General features: G+C 38.1%; 1 protein-coding gene across 1 annotated transcript in view; it reads right to left on the bottom strand.

Moving 5' to 3' along the window:
• Positions 1 to 2,308: 2,308 nt before the first annotated feature.
• The window catches only part of loxhd1a (lipoxygenase homology PLAT domains 1a), a 75,946-nt gene continuing 52,121 nt past the window's right edge, over positions 2,309 to 26,133 (bottom strand). Inside the window, exons 32-42 of the mRNA XM_087792243.1 lie at positions 25,042 to 25,159; positions 24,775 to 24,983; positions 21,885 to 22,070; positions 20,980 to 21,107; positions 19,758 to 19,875; positions 13,080 to 13,257; positions 7,851 to 8,036; positions 7,618 to 7,788; positions 6,375 to 6,507; positions 3,904 to 4,059; positions 2,309 to 2,795 (exon numbers count right to left, since the gene is read on the bottom strand). Of these exons, the coding sequence (XP_087648369.1) occupies positions 2,315 to 2,795; positions 3,904 to 4,059; positions 6,375 to 6,507; positions 7,618 to 7,788; positions 7,851 to 8,036; positions 13,080 to 13,257; positions 19,758 to 19,875; positions 20,980 to 21,107; positions 21,885 to 22,070; positions 24,775 to 24,983; positions 25,042 to 25,159 (2,064 nt within the window). The 3' untranslated portion in view covers positions 2,309 to 2,314. The remainder of the gene's footprint in view (positions 2,796 to 3,903; positions 4,060 to 6,374; positions 6,508 to 7,617; positions 7,789 to 7,850; positions 8,037 to 13,079; positions 13,258 to 19,757; positions 19,876 to 20,979; positions 21,108 to 21,884; positions 22,071 to 24,774; positions 24,984 to 25,041; positions 25,160 to 26,133) is intronic.

Raw genomic sequence — 26,133 nt, 5'->3', positions numbered from 1 at the left:
TCGTTCCAACATGGAGGCGTGATTCAAACTCTTCTTCTCTCTCACTCTGCCGTCCATCTCTCTTCTCAGCGTCAGGATAACAAAGCACAACCTTTTTCTAAAAATGCATGTTTTCTCAGGTTGCTCCGCCGTGTACCAGATATATATAAATATATATATATATATATATACAAAGAATATCATTTGTTGCTGCTCGAATCTGAGGAAGAATTTCAAAGTGCCAGTGAAAGGGCTGCCGTCATCCCGGTGTGTCGTCGCTGCGCAACGTTTCTATGGAAGTATTTATCTTGAATATTCAAGCAATAGTGCATTAACGAGTGATGAATGAATTCTGGGTAAATGTTAGACTCACACGTGGTGACATTTTGTACTTTATTTATTATTTGCTACTAATAATATCGATGATTTCAAACAAAGTTGCGTTGCTAAACCCAAACTCTTGTGTTTTGTATTTTATTTTATTTCATGGCTTGTATATTATCCTTTTGTATGTGCTCTTTTCTAATAAATTGGATAAAAAGGGACTTTTGTATTGTCACCGTTTGTGTTTCATTCATTTATAAAAAAGTTATGTTATATTTTCGGTGTAATCGCAAGCATCATGACCATGTTTTTACACTTAATTACTTTATAAAGTTGCTCTGAAATCTGGACGAACAAGAGGTTACGAGAGTCTATTATGATGTATTAATGGCTTCAATCCTCCTCCAGCCAACTGTGATTACGCCTTGCTTTGTTTATACAACGAGTCCCTCGAAGGTGGAGATTTCCAGGATTGATGACAAACTTACTAAAAACTCTCCTGTCATGTAGTGAATGTTCTTCAAGACGCAGTAACTTCTCATCATGACCATGTTTTACACTTTATTACTTTATAAAGTTGCTCTGAAATCTGGACGAACAAGAGGTTACGAGAGTCCATTATGATGTATTAATGGCTTCACTCGTCCAGCCAACTGTGATTACGCCCTGCTTTGTTTATGCAACGAGTCCCTCGGAGGTGGAGATTTCCAGGATTGATGACAAACTTACTAAAAACTCTCCTGTCATGTAGTAAATGTTCTTCAAGACACAGTAAGTTCCTCATCATGACCATGTTTTACACTTTATTACTTTATAAAGTTGCTCTGAAATCTGGGCGAACGAGAGGTTACGAGAGTCTATTATGACATAATAATGGCTTCACTCCTCCAGCCAACTGTGATTATTAGACTTCCGGGATTAATGACGCGCAGTGACAGACTTGCTTGAGTGTTTTTTTTCAGCTTGTTTAAATATTCGGCAAGCGATGTTTTAAAAGATTTTGGTTTGAAATATACATTTTTACATTTGTTAGTTTAAAAAAATATATGTTAACGTTCAGTTTTTTTTTTTAAACCTTTATTAAGATATATATATATATATTTTGTTTGTTTTCATATATTTTGAATATATATGTATGTCATTAAAATATATATATATTTATTATTTATATATATATATATATATATATATTTATATATTTTTGATCTACTTTCACATCTTGGTTAGTTGTATATATATTAACGTTCATATTTTCATAAAACACCTTTATAGATATATTTGAATATCTATGTATGTTTGCAAGATATTTTTAAAGATAAACTTTATCATTGTTTTCTTAAATCACAGTTTAATATATATTTTTAACTGTTTAACATATATTTTGAATTTTTCAACATGTCAAAGATTAACATCGTTTTAATATATTTTTAACATCAATGTATTTTTAAATATATTATTTTACATTTGTGTTGGTTTTTTATCACATTTTGTCGTACGCATCTTTGTATGTATTTTTTTTTACATCTTTTAAAAAAAAAAGTTTTTTTTAAGATATATTTTAATATCTTTGTATTTTTTTTAAATTTATTTTGTTTGTTTTCATCATAAAAAAATATTTTTTATATACATTTTTTTTTATTTTTTATTTTTATATACGATTCATTTTTATTTTATTGATAAAAATGTGCATCTTTTAAACATGTTTTTTTTATAAAAGAACATTTACATTTTTGTAAAAGAGTTGTGTTTATTTTTTAAATATATTGTTTTATACATGTTTTGTTTTCATCTTTTTTTTTTAATAAATATTTAGTTTGTTTTAATTTTAATTTAAAGTTTGTGTATTTTTGATTCATTTTTTCCCCTCATTTTTAAAGATGTATTTTAATAATAATGTGTTTTTGTTTTGAAGTTTTTATCTTTCAAAAAACGACTACGTTTTTCCAAAAGAGTTTTTTTTTATTTCTACAAAATGGAAAGCGGTGTAAAACGATGGCACGTGGATGTGGTCTCAGTATTTGGGGTACAGGACTCTCTCGATCCGTCCGTCCGCCTTCTTGCTGTCCAGCCACTTCCCGCACAGGAAGATGGTGGTGACCCCGTTGGCCGTGTTGGTGACCTCCAGGCGGTCCAGCAGCCAGCCGGGGCTCAGGCCGCTGTCGTCGTGCTGCACGCGAGCCTTCTGCAGCTCGCCCATGTCCAGCATCTCCAGCAGGAAGCGGTCCGTCTGCTCGCGCTCGAACAGGTTCCGCAACTTCTGCCGCAGCTGCCGCCGACCCGAGTCGCCGTTGGTGCCGTAGATGGTGACGGAGACGTTGGCGTCGGTGCCGGCGCCCTTCTCGTCGCCCGTGATGGTGATGACCTCGTACTTGACCGGCACCAGACTCCGGGCTCGGCTGGCGAAGCTCTCCAGGTTCTTGCTGCACTCGAAGGTCAGGAAGTCGTCTCTCTTGGCGGAGAGAAGGATGAGAGCGTTGACGCTGAAGAAGTATCTGGAGAACAAGAGAGAGTATTATCACCGTGATACTGTAGTAACAAGTATATATGTGTAGTATTGTTGAGTACTTGACTCTGGTGTTGTGATAGTGTAGTAACAAGTATATATGTGTAGTATTGTTGAGTACTTGACTCTGGTGTTGTGATAGTGTAATAACAAGTATATATGTGTAGTATTGTCCAGTACTTGACTCTGGTGTTGTGATAGTGTAGTAACAAGTATATATGTGTAGTATTGTCAAGTACTTGACTCTTGTGTTGTGATAGTGTAGTTACAGGTATATATTAGTAGTATTGTCTAGTAATTGACTCTGGTGTTGGGATAGTGTAGTAACAAGTATATATGTGTAGTATTGTCTAGTAATTTATACTGGTGTTGTGATAGTGTAGTAACAAGTATATATGTGTAGTATTGTCAAGTACTTGACTCTTGTGTTGTGATAGTGTAGTTACAGGTATATATGTGTAGTATTGTCTAGTAATTGACTCTGGTGTTGGGATAGTGTAATAACAAGTATATATGTGTAGTATTGTCTAGTAATTTATACTGGTGTTGTGATAGTGTAGTAACAAGTATATATGTGTAGTATTGTCAAGTACTTGACTCTGGTATTGTGATAGTGTAGTAACAAGTATATATGTGTAGTATTGTCAAGTACTTGACTCTGGTGTTGTGATAGTGTAGTAACAAGTATATATGTGTAGTATTGTCAAGTACTTAACTCTGGTGTTGTGATAGTGTAGTAACAAGTACGTATATATGTGTAGTATTGTCCAGTACTTGACTCTGGTGTTGTGATAGTGTAGTAACAAGTATATATGTGTGTTTTGTCCAGTACTTGACCATGATATTGTGATAGTGTAGCAACAAGTATACAGTATATGTGTAGTATTGTCAAGTACTTGACTCTGGTGTTGTGATAGTGTAGTAACAAGTATATATGTGTAGTATTGTCCAGTACTTGACTCTTTTTTTCTCTACCACCTATCGAGACGTAGTAGTTTCCAGAAAATACAAGATAAAGTACACACTGCATTGATAAAACTGGACCACACGAGGACATCATAAAGGTTAAAGGTCGGAGTAAAGGTCACATGACTCACTTGTTCCCCAGCTCTCTCTCGGTGACGACGACCTCCTCCACGTGCCAGCCGACCTCCGCCTTCACCTTCTTGCCGTCCTTGGGCGAGTGACCCAGACAGATGCCGGCGATGTCGCCCAGATTCTTGGACGAGAACTCGAACCGATCCACGTTCCCCCTGGAATAGACGGGAAGAAGATCGCTGACACATCCCATGATGCACTGCAACTGGCGTGTCTTCCAGATGAACCCATTCATGTACTTAAACACACCATAATATTATGTTGAAGTACAGGGCCTATTAAGTAGTACTCTGTATTACTACCCGAGACTCCACCCAACGCAAGGCTTCGTAGTATTGACTGACTAGAAGCCTCTTAGAGTAATACTAATACACCTTGCAGAGTAATACTACAATTCCTTACAGAGTAATACTATGAAGCCTTACAGCGTAATACTACAAATCATTGCAAAGTATTACTACAAAGTCGCACAGAGTAATACTACAAATGTTTGCAGAGTAGTACTACGAAGCTTCACAAATTAATACTAAAAAGCCTCACAGAGAAATACTACAAATGCTTGTAGAGTAATACTACAAAGCCTCACAGAGTAATACTACAAAGCCTCACAGAGTAATACTAAGAAGCCTCAAAGTGTAATACTATACCGCCTCACAGTGTAATACTACAAAGCCTCACAGAGTAATACTACCAAAGCTTGCAGAGTAATACTACAAAGCCTTACAGAGTAATACTACAAAGCCTCACAGAGTAATACTACAAAGCCTCACAGAGAAATACTACAAATGCTTGCAGAGTAATACTGGAAAGCCTTACAGAGTAATACTACAAAGCCTTACAGAGTAATACTACAAAGCCTTACAGAATAATACTACAAAGACTTACACAGTAATACTAGTACCTTATGTTGCGTTATCAGTAATTTAAAGACACTGATGATTCAAGAGAAGATTAAAGTATTTTAACCTTATTGTCTGAAAAATACTGTTAGTTGTGGATTAATTTCCTATTTTTTTCAGAAAGAAAGTAAAACATCTTGAATCCATCAATGATACGAGTTAAAAACATGAAAGAGTAGAAACGAGCATCATCATCATCATCATCATCATCATCATCATCATCATCATCATCATCATCTCAGGATCATCATCATCATCATCATCATCATCTCAGGATCATCATCATCATCATCATCATCTCAGGATCATCATCATCATCATCATCATCTCAGGATCATCATCATCATCACCATCATCATCTCAGGATCATCATCATCATTTCAGGATCATCATCATCATCATCATCTCAGGATCATCATCATCATCATCATCATCTCAGGATCATCATCATCATCATCATCATCATCATCTCAGGATCATCATCATCATCATCATCTCAGGATCATCATCATCATCAGCATCATCTCAGGATCATCATCATCATCATCATCATCTCAGGATCATCATCATCATCATCATCATCATCAGCATCATCTCAGGATCATCATCATCATCATCACAGGATCATCATCATCATCATCATCATCATCAGCATCATCTCAGGATCATCATCATCATCATCACAGGATCATCATCATCATCATCTCAGGATCATCATCATCATCATCATCATCTCAGGATCATCATCATCATTATCATCTCAGGATCATCATCATCATCATCATCAGCATCATCTCAGGATCATCATCATCATCATCATCATCTCAGGATCATCATCATCATCATCATCATCATCTCAGGATCATCATCATCATCATCATCATCACAGGATCATCATCATCATCATCATCTCAGGATCATCATCATCATCATCATCATCTTAGGATCATCATCATCATTATCATCTCAGGATCATCATCATCATCATCATCATCATCATCATCAGCATCATCTCAGGATCATCATCATCATCATCATCATCATCTCAGGATCATCATCATCATCATCATCATCATCTCAGGATCATCATCATCATCTCAGGATGATCATCATCATCATCATCATCATCATCATCATCATCATCATCTCAGGATCATCATCATCATCATCATCATCATCTCAGGATCATCATCATCATCTCAGGATCATCATCATCATCATCATCATCATCTCAGGATCATCATCATCATCTTCATCATCTCAGGATCATCATCATCATTATCATCTCAGGATCATCATCATCATCATCATCATCATCATCTCAGGATCATCATCATCATCTCAGGATCATCATCATCATCATCATCATCATCTCAGGATCATCATCATCATCTCAGGATCATCATCATCATCTCAGGATCATCATCATCATCTCAGGATCATCATCATCATCTCAGGATCATCATCATCATCATCATCATCATCATCTCAGGATCATCATCATCATCTCAGGATCATCATCATCATCATCATCTCAGGATCTTCACCAGAAGACGAGGTTCAACACGTACCTCAGGAACCTCTTCTTCTTGGATGAATTCTCCATCAGGAACTCCTTGGATCGACCCTTCCTTCCCTCCAGGACGATCCAGGCGTTTTCTTTGGTCTCGGCTGCGTCTCCAGTCGTCACACAGATCTCGTATTCTGAGGGAGAAACACGCCACGAGTGATCAGTGCCAGAGATTATTACGTTTTTAATTATTTCTTAAATTATTATCATTTTTGTTGGATAGTTACATTTTCTTTTTAATAAAAATATTTAAAAGATGCAAACATCATTTTTTTTTTAATATTTAAAAAAAAATAATTATTTTTTTCTTTTACACATAGTTTTTAATTCCAATTATTCAAAAGTAAATTTTAATTGTGATATTTTTTAATTCTAGTCTTTTTAAATGCAATATTAATATGTATCAGAGCTTCTACGGAGTCATGTGATCCCATACATGTCGCGTGATTGGCTGAAAGTTCAATCAAGTAGTTCGGTGCTCTATTGGTATTGACTGGTGACACAACTTTATATTGAATTTAAAAGACTAGAAATTAAAAATGTTTTAATTTAGAATGTTTACTTTTTAATTATTGGAATTAAAATGTCGAACCCTATGTGTAAACAATAAAATAAATCGCGGAATTTTCAAAATAAATTGCTTATAAAAAATAAAAACAAAAAAATGTCAATGTAAAATAAATTAAATTAAATTAAAAAAAAACATTTCCATACTAAAGAAAAACAACAAGATTTCAATAAAGAAATAATTAAAAAAATATTCCAATAATTTGAGTCCATTATAAAAAACCCAAACAAATTCAAATTTTATTATAGAAATGAAATTATACTAAAATGTACTTGCTTTTATATTATTATATTGCTTATTATATGCTTTTATAATATTATTCATTTTCTACCGGTTTATCCCTTATGGGGGTCGCGGGGAGACTGGAGTCTATCCCAGTATCATAGGGCAAGAGGCAGAGGACACCCTGGACAGGACACACAAAGACAGACAACCATTCACACACACACTCATACATACGGACAATTTCCCTCAAGTTCTCAATCAACCTCTGTATGTTTTTGGACTGTGGGAGGAAACCGGAGTGTCCGGAGTAAACCCACACAACACGGGAAAACATACTAACTACACACAGAAAGGTCACTAGTTGGTTTTGGTCTGGAATTGAACCACCAAAAAACATTTCTATAAGAAGTCATGGCCCTGAAGTTGTCCCACAGCAGCAGCAGGTACTGACTGGTCTTCTCGTCCAGGTCCAGGTACTCGTTGTTGGCACAGGCCAGCTCCCTCATGATCTGCCCGTCGTCGTCGTTCTTGGCGAGCCAGCGGTCGCACGGGAAGCGGAAGGTCTTGTCCATGAGCTCGTCCTTCACGTCGATGTACTCCAGGTGCCACCCGGGCGACGCTCCTGCTCCACAGACACAAGGCGTTCAGAAAGACTCGCGTCCAGCCGAAGGGGGCGCCGCTGACCTTTGTTGTCGTGCCACACCCGCACTTTGGACAGGTCGCCCAGACTCAGGATGTCGGGGACGCGGAACACGTCCACCTGTTTCCTCTCGAACTTGTTGGACTTCTGGGACTCCTTGAGCAGGAGGGTCCCCGAGTCGCCGTTCTCCCCGAAGATGATGACGCTCACTTTGGCGTCGGTGCCGGCACCTGAAGAAGAGCGGCCGGGATCTCAGCTGTCGCGTGAGCTAATGGCTACGTTGTAAAGAATCTAGTCGCACCGGTGAACTGACTTGAAGGTCATTTAAAAATGGTTACATTTTTCAAATGTTTTTGAAGAGAGAGAGTTTTATCCTCTCGTCCTCAGTCGTAACTGCTTTCATTTGTTTTCAAATCAAAATATAAACAAATGTCAGCTTTAAAAGCTGCTGGACTCACTGTATCCTCTCGTCCTCAGTCGTAACTGCTTTCATTTGTTTTCAAATCAAAATATGAACAAACGTCAGCTTTAAAAGCTGCTGGACTCACTGTATCCTCTCGTCCTCAGTCGTAACTGCTTTCATTTGTTTTCAAATCAAAATATGAACAAACATCAGCTTTAAAAGCTGCTGGACTCACTGTATCCTCTCGTCCTCAGTCGTAACTGCTTTCATTTGTTTTCAAATCAAAACATGAACAAACATCAGCTTTAAAAGCTGCTGGACTCACTGTATCCTCTCGTCCTCAGTCGTAACTGCTTTTATTTGTTTTCAAATCAAAATATGAACAAACGTCAGCTTTAAAAGCTGCTGGACTCACTGTATCCTCTCGTCCTCAGTCGTAACTGCTTTCATTTGTTTTCAAATCAAAATATGAACAAACGTCAGCTTTAAAAGCTGCTGGACTCACTGTATCCTCTCATCCTCAGTCGTAACTGCTTTCATTTGTTTTCAAATCAAAATATGAACAAACGTCAGCTTTAAAAGCTGCTGGACTCACTGTATCCTCTCGTCCTCAGTCGTAACTGCTTTCATTTGTTTTCAAATCAAAATATGAACTAACATCAGCTTTAAAAGCTGCTGGACTCACTGTATCCTCTCGTCCTCAGTCGTAACTGCTTTGATTTGTTTTCAAATCAAAACATGAACAAACGTCAGCTTTAAAAGCTGCTGGACTCACTGTATCCTCTCGTCCTCAGTCGTAACTGCTTTCATTTGTTTTCAAATCAAAACATGAACAAACGTCAGCTTTAAAAGCTGCTGGACTCACTGTATCCTCTCGTCCTCAGTCATAACTGCTTTCATTTGTTTTCAAATCAAAACATGAACAAACGTCAGCTTTAAAAGCTGCTGGACTCAATGTATCCTCTCGTCCTCAGTCGTAACTGCTTTCATTTGTTTTCAAATCAAAACATGAACAAACGTCAGCTTTAAAAGCTGCTGGACTCACTGTATCCTCTCGTCCTCAGTCGTAACTGCTTTCATTTGTTTTCAAATCAAAATATGAACAAACGTCAGCTTTAAAAGCTGCTGGACTCACTGTATCCTCTCGTCCTCAGTCGTAACTGCTTTTATTTGTTTTCAAATCAAAATATGAACAAACATCAGCTTTAAAAGCTGCTGGACTCACTGTATCCTCTCGTCCTCAGTCGTAACTGCTTTCATTTGTTTTCAAATCAAAATATGAACAAACGTCAGCTTTAAAAGCTGCTGGACTCACTGTATCCTCTCGTCCTCAGTCGTAACTGCTTTCATTTGTTTTCAAATCAAAACATGAACAAACGTCAGCTTTAAAAGCTGCTGGACTCACTGTATCCTCTCGTCCTCAGTCGTAACTGCTTTCATTTGTTTTCAAATCAAAATATGAACAAACGTCAGCTTTAAAAGCTGCTGGACTCACTGTATCCTCTCGTCCTCAGTCGTAACTGCTTTCATTTGTTTTCAAATCAAAATATGAACAAACATCAGCTTTAAAAGCTGCTGGACTCACTGTATCCTCTCGTCCTCAGTCGTAACTGCTTTCATTTGTTTTCAAATCAAAACATGAACAAACATCAGCTTTAAAAGCTGCTGGACTCACTGTATCCTCTCGTCCTCAGTCGTAACTGCTTTTATTTGTTTTCAAATCAAAATATGAACAAACATCAGCTTTAAAAGCTGCTGGACTCACTGTATCCTCTCGTCCTCAGTCGTAACTGCTTTCATTTGTTTTCAAATCAAAACATGAACAAACATCAGCTTTAAAAGCTGCTGGACTCACTGTATCCTCTCGTCCTCAGTCGTAACTGCTTTTATTTGTTTTCAAATCAAAATATGAACAAACGTCAGCTTTAAAAGCTGCTGGACTCACTGTATCCTCTCGTCCTCAGTCGTAACTGCTTTCATTTGTTTTCAAATCAAAATATGAACAAACGTCAGCTTTAAAAGCTGCTGGACTCACTGTATCCTCTCATCCTCAGTCGTAACTGCTTTCATTTGTTTTCAAATCAAAATATGAACAAACGTCAGCTTTAAAAGCTGCTGGACTCACTGTATCCTCTCGTCCTCAGTCGTAACTGCTTTCATTTGTTTTCAAATCAAAATATGAACAAACATCAGCTTTAAAAGCTGCTGGACTCACTGTATCCTCTCGTCCTCAGTCGTAACTGCTTTCATTTGTTTTCAAATCAAAACATGAACAAACGTCAGCTTTAAAAGCTGCTGGACTCACTGTATCCTCTCGTCCTCAGTCGTAACTGCTTTCATTTGTTTTCAAATCAAAATATGAACAAACGTCAGCTTTAAAAGCTGCTGGACTCACTGTATCCTCTCGTCCTCAGTCGTAACTGCTTTTATTTGTTTTCAAATCAAAATATGAACAAACATCAGCTTTAAAAGCTGCTGGACTCACTGTATCCTCTCGTCCTCAGTCGTAACTGCTTTCATTTGTTTTCAAATCAAAATATGAACAAACGTCAGCTTTAAAAGCTGCTGGACTCACTGTATCCTCTCGTCCTCAGTCGTAACTGCTTTCATTTGTTTTCAAATCAAAACATGAACAAACGTCAGCTTTAAAAGCTGCTGGACTCACTGTATCCTCTCGTCCTCAGTCGTAACTGCTTTCATTTGTTTTCAAATCAAAATATGAACAAACGTCAGCTTTAAAAGCTGCTGGACTCACTGTATCCTCTCGTCCTCAGTCGTAACTGCTTTCATTTGTTTTCAAATCAAAATATGAACAAACATCAGCTTTAAAAGCTGCTGGACTCACTGTATCCTCTCGTCCTCAGTCGTAACTGCTTTCATTTGTTTTCAAATCAAAATATGAACAAACGTCAGCTTTAAAAGCTGCTGGACTCACTGTATCCTCTCGTCCTCAGTCGTAACTGCTTTCATTTGTTTTCAAATCAAAATATGAACAAACATCAGCTTTAAAAGCTGCTGGACTCACTGTATCCTCTCGTCCTCAGTGGTAACTGCTTTCATTTGTTTTCAAATCAAAATATGAACAAACGTCAGCTTTAAAAGCTGCTGGACTCACTGTATCCTCTCGTCCTCAGTCGTAACTGCTTTCATTTGTTTTCAAATCAAAATATGAACAAACGTCAGCTATAAAAGCTGCTGGATTCACTGTATCCTCTCGTCCTCAGTCGTAACTGCTTTCATTTGTTTTCAAATCAAAATATGAACAAACATCAGCTTTAAAAGCTGCTGGACTCACTGTATCCTCTCGTCCTCAGTCGTAACTGCTTTCATTTGTTTTCAAATCAAAATATGAACAAACGTCAGCTTTAAAAGCTGCTGGACTCACTGTATCCTCTCGCCCTCAGTCATAACTGCTTTCATTTGTTTTCAAATCAAAATATGAACAAACATCAGCTTTAAAAGCTGCTGGACTCACTGTATCCTCTCGTCCTCAGTCGTAACTGCTTTCATTTGTTTTCAAATCAAAATATGAACAAACGTTAGCTTTAAAAGCTGCTGGACTCACTGTATCCTCTCGTCCTCAGTCATCATTCTACCTTTAGCTGTGGAGGACGTAATGACTGCTGCCATCTAGAGGCCGGATGTTTAATTGCAACACAAACATGAACAAACACCCCTAATTGACATGCTTTGTACATGTACTATAAATCTTTTCACTTCAAGTATATAAATGACTAAAAACAATCATAGTTGAAATAATTAAAAATATATATATTTGGGGGAAACAAGGCAATTTAGTGAATAAAAATGTACAAAAACTTTTTTTTTTCTTTTAAAATAGGCAAAAATAGACAAACAATAAAATACAGAATAAAAACATGTTGAAAAATATATAAATGTACGTTTTAAAGTATGGAAATATGACTCTAAAGCAGAGTTGGTTGTTGTTGAAGAAAGTTTTTGACAAAAGGTAAAAAAACAAAACTATTCAGTAAATAAAATGTACTAAAATATTTTACATTCAATTTGATCTATTTCTAAGAATAAGTGTCAGAAACAAAAACACCAAATGACGGAAAAACACACATTGTTACTTATTTTTTAAAGTCCGACGTCCAAAGATTCAGATTTTAACTTCGTTATTCGAAATATAAACATGAATTTAAATCCTTAAACTGTTTGTAAAGTTGATCAACTCTTGAAAAATAATGACTTTAAATCAGTTCAGCTCAAAAAAGGTTAAAAAAGGAGAAAAAAACAAACAAATTTTCATTAAATAATAAATAACATTTTGTTTCTCTTAAATCTCTGGCAAGACGAGTTAAAATTGCATCTATTTGAAGTAAAAAAGTACTTTTGTAGGATCCCAGCCAGAGAAGAAAACTGGGAGGAGGCCCAGGGTCAGGTCCAGAGATACTTAAGAAGAGAGACTATATCTGGGCCTCCTAGTTCAGAGTGCTGCCCCCACGACCCGACCTCAGATCAGTGTCATCAGAACCATCAGAATAATTAAAGCTATGAAAAGTTTTTTTTGGAAAGAATTTAATTGTTTTTTAATTATTTAACTCAATAATGTGTTTATTTGATTTGTGTAATTTGATTTTTTTTCTCTTTAATTCAATATTGTTGAATGAAAATTCTTTTAAAGTCGATGTACACATGTTGGTATAATATCATAGTACTGAGCTACTATGTTAATGAAAAAAAAAATCTGATTTTCTAAAATAATATTCATTTATTAAAAGCAAAAAAAACAACTAATGATTGAATTTAATGATTTAAAACATTTCTTAAAAGCTTAAAAAAAAGGCAAAAATGGACGTAAAGAAACTAAAAACTTGTGTAACAGAAAGACATTCGAGTTCCTGACCTGAGACGTCGCTGGTCTTCACCTGGACCACATACGTGGTCAGCTCCACCATGGTCTCCTCGTCCACCACGGCCGGCATCTCGCAGGTCAGCGTCCTCCGGGGTCCTCGGCTCCTGGACAGCCACTCCTCGTAGCTGAAGACGGAGACTTCCTCTGTGGTCAAGTTCCTCATGATCACCTGGACGGAGACGATCAAGAGTCCAGGGTTTATGACAGCGGTGGGGGTTCAGGGTCCTCAGGGGCCACGGTTTAGACAGTGGCGGTTGTGAGTTAGTTACTCACCTGAAGTATTCAAGTATTCAATCAAAGTCATAAATTCAAGATGAATATGGTAAAAAAAAATGTTAATAAAATTAATAAAAGCAGTTAATAAGAATTTCTTTTAAACATCAGTCGTACAAGAATGATGTACAAAGTCATTTAGGGTCGTTTGTTCATGTTTGTGTTGCAATGAAACATCTGGCCTCTAGATGGCAGCAGTCATTACATCCTCCACAGCCAAAGGTAGAATGATGACTGAGGACGAGAGGATACAGTGACTCCAGCAGCTTTTAAAGCTGATGTTTGGACAATCAAGAGTCATGTGGTCTGTAAATACTACAACACCAGAGTCAAGTACTGGACAATACTACACATGTATACTTGTTACTACACTATCACAACACCAGAGTCAAGTACTGGACAATACTACACATATATACTTGTTACTACACTATCAGAACACCAGAGTCAAGTACTGGACAATACTACACATATATACTTGTTACTACACTATCACAACACCAGAGTCAAGTACTGGACAATACTACACATATATACTTGTTACTTCACTATCACAACACCAGAGTCAAGTACAGGACAATACTACACATATATACTTGTTACTACACTATCACAACACCAGAGTCAAGTACTGGACAATACTACACATATATACTTGTTACTACACTATCACAACACCAGAGTCAAGTACTGGACAATACTACACATATATACTTGTTACTACACTATCACAACACCAGAGTCAAGTACTGGAAAATACTACACATGTATACTTGTTACTACACTATCACAACATCAGAGTCAAGTACTGGACAATACTACACATATATACTTGTTACTACACTATCACAACACCAGAGTCAAGTACTGGACAATACTACACATATATACTTGTTACTACACTATCACAACACCAGAGTCAAGTACTCCACAATACTACACATATATACTTGTTACTACACTATCACAACACCAGAGTCAAGTACTCCACAATACTACACATATATAGTTGTTACTACACTATCACAACACCAGAGTCAAGTACTCCACAATACTACACATATATAATTGTTACTACACTATCACAACACCAGAGTCAAGTACTCCACAATACTACACATATATAATTGTTACTACACTATCACAACACCAGAGTCAAGTACTCCACAATACTACACATATATAATTGTTACTACACTATCACAACACCAGAGTCAAGTACTCCACAATACTACACATATATAGTTGTTACTACACTATCACAACACCAGAGTCAAGTACTCCACAATACTACACATATATAATTGTTACTACACTATCACAACACCAGAGTCAAGTACTCCACAATACTACACATATATAATTGTTACTACACTATCACAACACCAGAGTCAAGTACTCCACAATACTACACATATATAGTTGTTACTACACTATCACAACACCAGAGTCAAGTATTCCACAATACTACAAATATATACTTGTTACTACACTATCACAACACCAGAGTCAAGTACTCCACAATACTACACATATACAGTATACTTGTTACTACACTATCACAACACACGAGTCAAGTACTCCACATTACTACACATATATACTTGTTACTACACTATCACAACACACGAGTCAAGTACTCACATTACTACACATATATACTTGTTACTATACTATCGCTATATATGGTATCATTGACCCTTTTTTGTTTTTTTTTGTTAAATTCAATATAAATGTCAGAATTATTATACTTATTTTTATATTGTATATAAAAAATATTGAATTAAGAACACGTATTATTTCATTATTGTATTTAGAAAATCAAACTCTGTGTAAAAAATAATTTTATTTGAAGTTACTGTATTTAATGATTGAATAAAAGTCAGATTATTGACAATACACTCCACAAACTAATAGGATATAAAAGCTGTTTTACTATATTCCCTAAAACAAACTTCAGAATTGAACCAGTAAAACTTCTGTATCCTTCCTCCATGAGTTCTACTCGTCATGTCTGCACAGAGACACCGCTTCATGAATCCATGATCCAACAACATCCACCTCTAAAGCGTCGACAACAAGGGCGCGTGTGAAGGAACCCCTGAACGAGCATAAACATCCTCGCGTGTTGATTCAGTCGAGGCCTGTAAACACCATTGTCTCTCGTCAATGGACCGGCGCCGGCGCTCCATGAAGGCAACACATCTGCTCACGATGCTGAACACACTCGTCTGTGTGTCGGTCGCACAACCAGACGTTTGCGGCGACGGACAGGACGGAATATTGTTCGTGACTCCGGCCTCGGCTGCTCCGGCTCTCGGGGGCCCCCCGAGGACATTAGCATGGAGAGTGTGTTCGGAACGTTCTCTGAGCTTGGACGCCCAGCTTGATGAAGGGGTCAGTGATGCGTTCACTGACAGGGCCGGTAGAAAATATGAAGGAGATCAGTGGCGTCAGAAAATGTAATCATTCATTCATTCATTTTCTATCACTTTATCCCTTGTGGGGGGTTGTGGGGAGACTGGAGTCTATCCCAGTATCATAGGGCGAGAGGCAGGGGACACCCTGGATAGGACCCCAGTTTGTCGCAGGACACACAAAGACAGACAACCATTCACACACACACTCATACCTACGGACAATTTCCCCAAATATCTCAATCAACCTCTGTATGTTTTTGGACTGTGGGAGGAAACCGGAGTGTCCGGAGTAAACCCATGTAACATGGGGAGAACATACTAACTACACACAGAAAGATTGCCTCGGCCTGGAATCAAACCAGCAACCTTCTATTTATTTTCCTCCTTATCTGTTCACATGTGATGAATTTGTGTGGAAAAAACTTTTTTAAATTAAATTAAATGTAGCACATGTTAATGAGAGTTGTATGTATTGTCAAGCATCTGGCGATACTATACGTATTACGATACAGGGTCAACAAAACGATATATAGTGATTGATAGATACTGTAGTAACAAGTATATATGTGGAGTATTGTGGAGTTCTTGACTCTGGTGTTGTGATAGTGTAGTAACAAGTATATATGTGTAGTATTGTCCAGTACTTGATTCTGGTGTTGTGATAGTGTAGTAACAAGTATATATGTGTAGTATTGTCCAGTACTTGACTCTGGTGTTGTGATAGTGTAGTAACAAGTATATATGTGTAGTATTGTCCAGTACTTGACTCTGGTGTTGTGATAGTGTAGTAACAAGTATATATGTGTAGTATTGTCCAGTACTTGACTCTGGTGTTGTGATAGTGTAGTAACAAGGATATATGTGTAGTATTGTCCAGTACTTGACTCTGGTGTTGTGATAGTGTAGTAACAAGTATATATGTGTAGTATTGCCCAGTACTTGACTCTGGTGTTGTGATAGTGTAGTAACAAGGATATATGTGTAGTATTGCCCAGTACTTGACTCTGGTGTTGTGATAGTGTAGTAACAAGTATATATGTGTAGTATTGTCCAGTACTTGACTCTGGTGTTGTGATAGTGTAGTAACAAGGATATATGTGTAGTATTGTCCAGTACTTGACTCTGGTGTTGTGATAGTGTAGTAACAAGTATATATGTGTAGTATTGCCCAGTACTTGACTCTGGTGTTGTGATAGTGTAGTAACAAGGATATATGTGTAGTATTGCCCAGTACTTGACTCTGGTGTTGTGATAGTGTAGTAACAAGTATATATGTGTAGTATTGTCCAGTACTTGACTCTGGTGTTGTGATAGTGTAGTAACAAGTATATATGTGTAGTATTGTCCAGTACTTGACTCTGGTGTTGTGATAGTGTAGTAACAAGTATATATGTGTAGTATTGTCCAGTACTTGACTCTGGTGTTGTGATAGTGTAGTAACAAGTATATATGTGTAGTATTGTCCAGTACTTGACTCTGGTGTTGTGATAGTGTAGTAACAAGTATATATGTGTAGTATTGTCCAGTACTTGACTCTGGTGTTGTGATAGTGTAGTAACAAGGATATATGTGTAGTATTGCCCAGTACTTGACTCTGGTGTTGTGATAGTGTAGTAACAAGTATATATGTGTAGTATTGTCCAGTACTTGACTCTGGTGTTGTGATAGTGTAGTAACAAGTATATATGTGTAGTATTGTCCAGTACTTGACTCTGGTGTTGTGATAGTGTAGTAACAAGGATATATGTGTAGTATTGCCCAGTACTTGACTCTGGTGTTGTGATAGTGTAGTAACAAGTATATATGTGTAGTATTGTCCAGTACTTGACTCTGGTGTTGTGATAGTGTAGTAACAAGTATATATGTGTAGTATTGTCCAGTACTTGACTCTGGTGTTGTGATAGTGTAGTAACAAGTATATATGTGTAGTATTGTCCAGTACTTGACTCTGGTGTTGTGATAGTGTAGTAACAAGTATATATGTGTAGTATTGTCCAGTACTTGACTCTGGTGTTGTGATAGTGTAGTAACAAGTATATATGTGTAGTATTGTCCAGTACTTGACTCTGGTGTTGTGATAGTGTAGTAACAAGTATATATGTGTAGTATTGTCCATTACTTGACTCTGGTGTTGTGATAGTGTAGTAACAAGTATATATGTGTAGTATTGTCCAGTACTTGACTCTGGTGTTGTGATAGTGTAGTAACAAGTATATATGTGTAGTATTGTCCAGTACTTGACTCTGGTGTTGTGATAGTGTAGTAACAAGTATATATGTGTAGTATTGTCCAGTACTTGACTCTGGTGTTGTGATAGTGTAGTAACAAGTATATATGTGTAGTATTGTCCAGTACTTGACTCTGGTGTTGTGATAGTGTAGTAACAAGTATATATGTGTAGTATTGTCCAGTACTTGACTCTGGTGTTGTGATAGTGTAGTAACAAGTATATATGTGTAGTATTGTCCAGTACTTGACTCTGGTGTTGTGATAGTGTAGTAACAAGTATATATGTGTAGTATTGTCCAGTACTTGACTCTGGTGTTGTGATAGTGTAGTAACAAGTATATATGTGTAGTATTGTCCAGTACTTGACTCTGGTGTTGTGATAGTGTAGTAACAAGTATATATGTGTAGTATTGTCCAGTACCTGACTCTGGTGTTGTGATAGTGTAGTAACAAGTATATATGTGTAGTATTGTCCAGTACCTGACTCTGGTGTTGTGATAGTGTAGTAACAAGTATATATGTGTAGTATTGTCCAGTACTTGACTCTGGTGTTGTGATAGTGTAGTAACAAGTATATATGTGTAGTATTGTCCAGTACTTGACTCTGGTGTTGTGATAGTGTAGTAACAAGTATATATGTGTAGTATTGTCCAGTACTTGACTCTGGTGTTGTGATAGTGTAGTAACAAGTATATATGTGTAGTATTGTCCAGTACTTGACTCTGGTGTTGTGATAGTGTAGTAACAAGTATATATGTGTAGTATTGTCCAGTACTTGACTCTGGTGTTGTGATAGTGTAGTAACAAGTATATATGTGTAGTATTGTCCAGTAATTGACTCTGGTGTTGTAGTATTTACAGACCATGTGACTCTTGACGAAGTCGTAACTACTTTCATTTGTTTTCAAACCAAAATATGTCCAAAGATCAGATTTAAAAGCTGCTGGAATCACTGTATCCTCTCGTCCTCAGTCATCACCAGGATCATGGAATATTTAATTGTCTCTTTAGCTGCATGACTGTTGCCATCTAACGGCTGGAAGTTTAATTGCAACTCAAAAATGTACACACTTCAGAAATGTTGGAATTTAAACTGTAATTAAAAAAAAACAACTAATGATTTTATTTACATTTTATTTAAAGATAAACCATAAAATAATTATGACAAAAATGATTTTAAAGTCAAATAAACAACAAATAAAATCAAAACAGTTCAATGTTCAATTTGTTGTCTTCAACTTCAAGTCATCATCGTTTTGTATGTTTTTTTATTGAAAAAAATGTTTACTTCTATTCTATTTCTGTTGCACAAAATGCTAAATCCCTAGAGAGTCACTAAAACCCAAATGAAAATCCTGCGTATATTTAAACTTTATTTACAGTAAATACTCTGTGAATAAAGTTGTTTCTGATTGTGAAAAAACAGCGTAGACATCCTCCAAGCAGCTCACTCAACCCCAATATAATTTGATACATTTCTTAAAATCTCAGCAGGGGGCGCTAATGTTTTGAAGATCAGAACTAAAGGTGTAAGACAGTATTGATACACTTAAATATCACAATATTTTACTGTATCAATATTCGACACCGCCGTATTGATATTGAACAAAAAGAAGCTACATAAAGATGACGACAAATTCTTTGAAATCTGGTTGAATTTACATGAAAAATCATTCTCATGATTAAGATTTTCATATTTTGATGGATGTATTTTTAGGGACGAGTACTTTGTTCTTGTTGTACTCACCTGGTCGAGGAACCAGTCGGGTCGACTCCCGGAGCCGTCGATACGAAGCCTCATCTTCCTCAGCGGAGCGATGTCATCGATGTCCATGTTGAACGTGTCTTCCTGTCCTCGCTCGAACCTGACAAACATTAAGATATTAACTATTTAAATATGTACCCATCGTTTGTGTACCATCGTTCCAAAGTATCGCTTCAATTTCTTCAATTATCAACATTCATTCTGGTTTTACTAACTGAACTGGAATTGATTGTATGTGATACACTTTGAAATTTTACTCCACAAGGCTTCATTGTATTTCTTGTGAGGCTTCATAGTATTTATTATGAGGCTTCATAGTATTATTCTTGAGGCTTCGTAGTATTTCTCATGAGGCTTCATAGTATTTCTCGTGAGGCTTCATAGTATTTCTCATGAGGTTTCATAGTATTATTCTTGTGGGGTTTCGTAGTATTTCTCATGCGGTTTCATAGTATTTCCGTGAGGCTTCATAGTATTTATTGTGAGGTTACATAGTATTTCTCGTGAGGCTCCATAGTATTTCTCGTGAGACTTCATAGTATTTCTCATGAGGCCTCGTAGTATTTCTCATGATGTTACATAGTATTTCTCATGAGCCTTTAAAGTATTTCTCATGAGGTTACATAGTATTGTTCATGAGGTTACGTAGTATTTCTCGTGAGGTTTTTATAGTATTTCTCGTGAGGATTCTTGGTTTCACTCTTTGATGCTAGAACTCTCAGTGGTCGTAGAAGAAAACCCCTGAGTTATCATTATAATCTCAGGTTCTACGAATTGGTGAGAAGTCCTCTAACCGCTTCGCTATTGGTTTTATCCTCGAGGCCCCGCCTTTGGTTTAAACCAATAGCGAAGCGGTTAGAGGGCGGAGCACCAAATGACGTAGAACCCATGAGTTATCATTATAATCTCGGGTTCTACGAATTGGTGCGAAGCCCTCTAACCTCGTCGCCCAGCAGCCGCCTTTCTCGCTGAGTTTTCAGTTGGAGGAAGTGCGGCGGATGTTTCCTGCCTTTATAGGAAGTGGACTGAACCCAGCTGGGTGGCGAGTTCATTAAGCTTTCTCAGAGACGAGGCGGGGCCTCAAGGATAAACCAATAGCGAAGCGGTTAAAGGGCTTCGCACCAAATGACGTAGAACATATATGATATAAAGGTACAACGACAAAAACAACAACAACAACATGAACAACAACAACAACAACAACCTGTCCTCGTTCTTCTGCAGCAGCATCTCTTCGGTGCTTCCATTGACTCCAAACACGGTCATGAATATCAAGGTGTCTGTTCCTGCGTTCTGCACGTCTCCGGTGACCACGGTGACCTCGTAGATGACCTGATGACATTTGAACCCCGAGTCAATCACTGCATCAATCAATCAATCAATCAGTGACAATATTGAACGTTGAAACATATCAAATATTGAAACTGAAGTTTTTTATTTAAATCATATTTATTTTTCTCTAACGCTTGTGTTGTCTCAGGGTCAAGGTGACCCAAAGGCCCGAAAACAATGTGTTTGTGGTATCCCTTGTGTTGTCTCTGGGTCAAGGTGACCCAAATGCATTTAAACAAATGTGTTTGTGGTATCCCTTGTGTTGTCTCTGGGGTCAAGGTGACCGTAAAGCCCGAAAACAAATGTGTTTGTTGTATCCCACGGTGACCTTGACCCAGAGATAAGACAAGGGTTAAGCCCTTGAATTAATTTTTGAATAATACATTTGAGTTTAAAAAGCTACAAAATAAAAATAAAATACTTCAATTTTCTAAAATATATTTTTAAATTATTGGAATTTTAATATAAAACTCTGAGTAAAATATTATATATATATATATATATATATATATAAATGACACAATTAAATGATTAAATAAAAACTAATTTAAACTTAAAATAATTACATTTAACTATTTAAATATTTATTATAAAAGTCTTAAAACAACAACAACAGTTAAATCGTCAGTGTTTGAAAATGATCCATTCATTGATGTCACTGATAAACTTTGTAATTATTCTTATTATGAAAAAGTTGTTCTTGTACAGAAACATAAAAGTACTCATTAAAAGTACTCACTAAACACACATCAGAATCATCAACATGTCTCTCCACACCTTGCGAGAGATGGAGATGGCCTCGGCGTCCAGAACGTTGAAGACGCGAGCGGTCAGACCGTCTCCTCGGTCTTTGGCCAACCAGCACATGCAGGCGAAGATGTACTTCACCCCTTTGGTCGGCACGGCGACGGCCAGCTCGTCCACCAGCCAGCAGCTCTCGGGGGTCGCGCCGTCGTGTCCGAGCTGCAGAGATGTTCTCACGTCAGAGGTGTTGAGATGTTTCTTGAAGGAGTCAGTAGATCATTAAACACAGATGTTTCTTGAAGGAGTCAGTAGATCATCAAACACAGATGTTTCTTGAAGGAGTCAGTAGATCATCAAACACAGATGTTTCTTGAAGGAGTCAGTAGATCATCAAACACAGATGTTTCTTGAAGGAGTCAGTAGATCATCAAACACAGATGTTTCTTGAAGGAGTCAGTAGATCATCAAACACAGATGTTTCTTGAAGGAGTCAGTAGATCATCAAACACAGATGTTTCTTGAAGGAGTCAGTAGATCATCAAACACAGAGATGTTTCTTGAAGGAGTCAGTAGATCATCAAACACAGATGTTTCTTGAAGGAGTCAGTAGTTCATTAAACACAGATGTTTCTTGAAGGAGTCAGTAGTTCATTAAACACAGATGTTTCTTGAAGGAGTCAGTAGATCATCAAACACAGATGTGTCTTGAAGGAGTCAGTAGATCATCAAACAGAGATGTTTCTTGAAGGAGTCAGTAGATCATCAAACACAGAGATGTTTCTTGAAGGAGTCAGTAGATCATCAAACACAGATGTTTCTTGAAGGAGTCAGTAGATCATCAAACACAGATGTTTCTTGAAGGAGTCAGTAGATCATCAAACACAGATGTTTCTTGAAGGAGTCAGTAGATCATCAAACACAGATGTTTCTTGAAGGAGTCAGTAGATCATCAAACACAGATGTTTCTTGAAGGAGTCAGTAGATCATCAAACACAGATGTTTCTTGAAGGAGTCAGTAGATCATCAAACACACATGTTTCTTGAAGGAGTCAGTAGATCATCAAACACAGATGTTTCTTGAAGGAGTCAGTAGATCATCAAACACAGATGTTTCTTGAAGGAGTCAGTAGATCATCAAACACAGATGTTTCTTGAAGGAGTCAGTAGATCATCAAACACAGAGATGGTTCCAAAGCTTAAGAGCAACAGTCTGGAAGGATTTCTCTCCTCTGGTCCTGAAGTTCAGGATCCATCAGTTGATTCTGATCCACAGACCTCAGAGCCCGAGCTGGGGTGTAAGTCTGGATCAGATCACTGATGGAAGGTCTGACCATGAATAGATCTGAAAGTAAGAACCAGAATTTTAAAATGATCCTGAAAGAAACTGGCAGCCAGTGAAGAGTTTGAAGGAGAAATGTGAGTTCTTCTACTAGAGCAGCCAGTGAAGAGTTTGAAGGAGAAATGTGAGTTCTTCTACTAGAGCAGCCAGTGAAGAGTTTGAAGGAGAAATGTGAGTTCTTCTACTAGAGCAGCCAGTGAAGAGTTTGAAGGAGAAATGTGAGTTCTTCTACTAGAGCAGCTCAGAATTCTGGCTGCAGAGTTTAGTATGAACTGCAGGCGAGACACATCCTTCTGGTTTAGACACTAAATAAACTGTTACAATAGTCAGAACGATGTATTCTGACTCCCTTAAAGAGAAAAAATGCAGTTTTGAAACAAAGCACTTCGAAGTACAAACACATGAAGTGTGTACAACTGTTTATTGTTGTCGTGACAATCGTAGGGCAGCCTGAACGAAGAGAAAAAGTAGCAAGAAAGTTAAAAAAGTGAGGGAATAAATAACATTTTAGGCTTTATAATTTGAATATCTTTCACTCCAAACATTCTCGGAGAACAAAAAAATGTATGTTGGTTTAGAAAATAACAACAAAAAACATAGTCTTGATTTGTATTTAGCTTCTCTAAATTAAATTTACCCCTAAAAATGGTCCCATGGACCCACAAAGCTCTATATAAGTTAAAACCATTTGAAATTGATGTGTAAAAATCAAAAATGTAATGGAGTCCGGGGTCACCAAAAGGAAAGAGTCTTTTTTTCCCCCCAATATTTCATGCTTAAATAAATACTTAAATGTAGTTCTTCAGTTTAGCCACTAGATGGACTCATTCATCCCGGCCAATTGTTCTCATATTTTGTGAGAATTGTTTTTGTTCACTTTCAAATTATATAGAAAAACTTGCATCGTAATAACCAATATTTAAACCTTCAAATATTATTTAATTTAAAATAATTATTATCATTTTGATTCAAATTTTCTCCGCCCTCGTGCAAATCGTTATTTCTTGATATATGAAATGTTTTTATAAACTATTTTCTTTCATTGATCTGCCGTCACTCCTGTGTTCCAAAACAAAGCCTCCACCTCCACCTCCTCACCTCCACCTCCTCACCTCCTCACCTCCACCTCCTCCTCCACCTCCACCTCCACCTCCACCTCCACCTCCACCTCCACCTCCACCTCCTCACCTCCACCTCCACCTCCACCTCCTCACCTCCACCTCCACCTCCTCACCTCCACCTCCTCACCTCCACCTCCACCTCCACCTCCTCACCTCCACCTCCACCTCCTCACCTCCACCTCCACCTCCTCACCTCCACCTCCTCACCTCCTCACCTCCACCTCCACCTCCTCACCTCCACCTCCTCACCTCCTCACCTCCACCTCCTCACCTCCTCACCTCCTCACCTCCTCACCTCCACCTCCTCACCTCCTCACCTCCACCTCCACCTCCACCTCCACCTCCACCTCCTCACCTCCTCACCTCCACCTCCTTACCTCCTCACCTCCTCACCTCCACCTCCTCACCTCCTCACCTCCTCACCTCCACCTCCACCTCCTCACCTCCACCTCCACCTCCTCACCTCCACCTTCTTAATGTCTCCGACGTCGTAGCCCTGGATCTCAAAGTTCTCCAGGGACCCGGACTCGAAGCCCCTGCTGCCGTCCTGCAGCTCCAGCCACAGGCGCTCGGTCCGCACGTGGCCGGCGCCGGTGAGGATGACGAAGGCCCGGCTGGTGGTGCTGGCGTCCCGGTCCGGCCCGGTGCTGATGGTGACCTGGTACGGGATCACTGCGGCGACACGACGGGTCAGTGGCTCACATGTGGGTCTAAGAGACGACGGTCTTACTGGGCAGAACCACTTCCTCCTCTTTCTTCTTCTTGCTCTTCTTGTTCATGTTGCTGTCGACGCTCTTCAGGGTCGAGTTCTTGGTGCTGTTGAGACCCTCGCGGACCCCCTCGTACCCCTGCACACATTCACATGATCCACCGTAGTGTCAGGACCATGAAACTCTAATACTTTGATTTAATACTAGCTCTGGTTTTAGTGACGGACCTCGCAGGTACACGTTTCTCGAAAACCACGAAGCAGCAACACCAGCCTTCATAGTTCTGTAGTATTACTCCGCAAGGTTATTCAAGTATTACTCTGTGACTCATAGTCGGGTTACTCTACCACACTTTGTATAATTAAGGTGCTTGTCTTTATAGTATAACTTTGCGAGGCTCAGAAGTATTACTCTGAGAAGCACAGTAGGTTAACTTTAATAACGCTTTCGTAGTTTTACTCTGTGAAGCTCCATAGTATTACTCTGTGAACCTCCATAGTATTACTCTGCAAGGTTTCAAAGTATTACTCTGCGATGCTTAGTAGTATTACTCCAGGAAGCAACTATTAATGGACGAGGCTTCGTAGTATAACTTTGCAAGGCTATGAAGTATTACTCCGCTGCTTGGCTTCATAGTATTACTATGCAATGCTTCATAGTATTACAACACAAGGCTTTGTAGTATTAATCCGCATGGCCTTGTAATATGACTTTGTTAGGATTTGTAGTATAGCTCTCCAAGGCAAAGTAATACTTTGTGAGACTTCGTAGTAATACTCTGTTTGTCTTTGTTATACTAGTCACCGAAACTACGTAGTATTAGTCAACGCGGTTTCGTAGTATAAGTCAGCGTGGCTTCGTAGTATTACTCTGTGAGTCTTAGTAGTATAAGTCAGCGTGGGTTCGTAGTATTACTCTGTGAGTCTTAGTAGTATAAGTCAGCGAGGCTTCGTAGTATTACTCTTTGAGTCTTAGTAGTATTACTGTTCAAGGCTTTGTAGTAATACATGTCCAGATGAAGGTGGCCTGATATTAGTCAGTGAGGCTTCGTAGTATTACTCTGTGAGTCTTGGTAGTATTACTATGCGAGGCTTCGTAGTACTACACGTCCA

The sequence above is a fragment of the Callionymus lyra genome, chromosome 5 (genome assembly GCF_982586985.1).
Source record: "Callionymus lyra chromosome 5, fCalLyr1.hap1.1, whole genome shotgun sequence".
Taxonomy (NCBI): domain Eukaryota; kingdom Metazoa; phylum Chordata; class Actinopteri; order Syngnathiformes; family Callionymidae; genus Callionymus; species Callionymus lyra.
The sequence above is the reverse complement of the archived record's forward strand: the minus strand, read 5'-3'. Positions and strand labels throughout refer to the sequence as shown.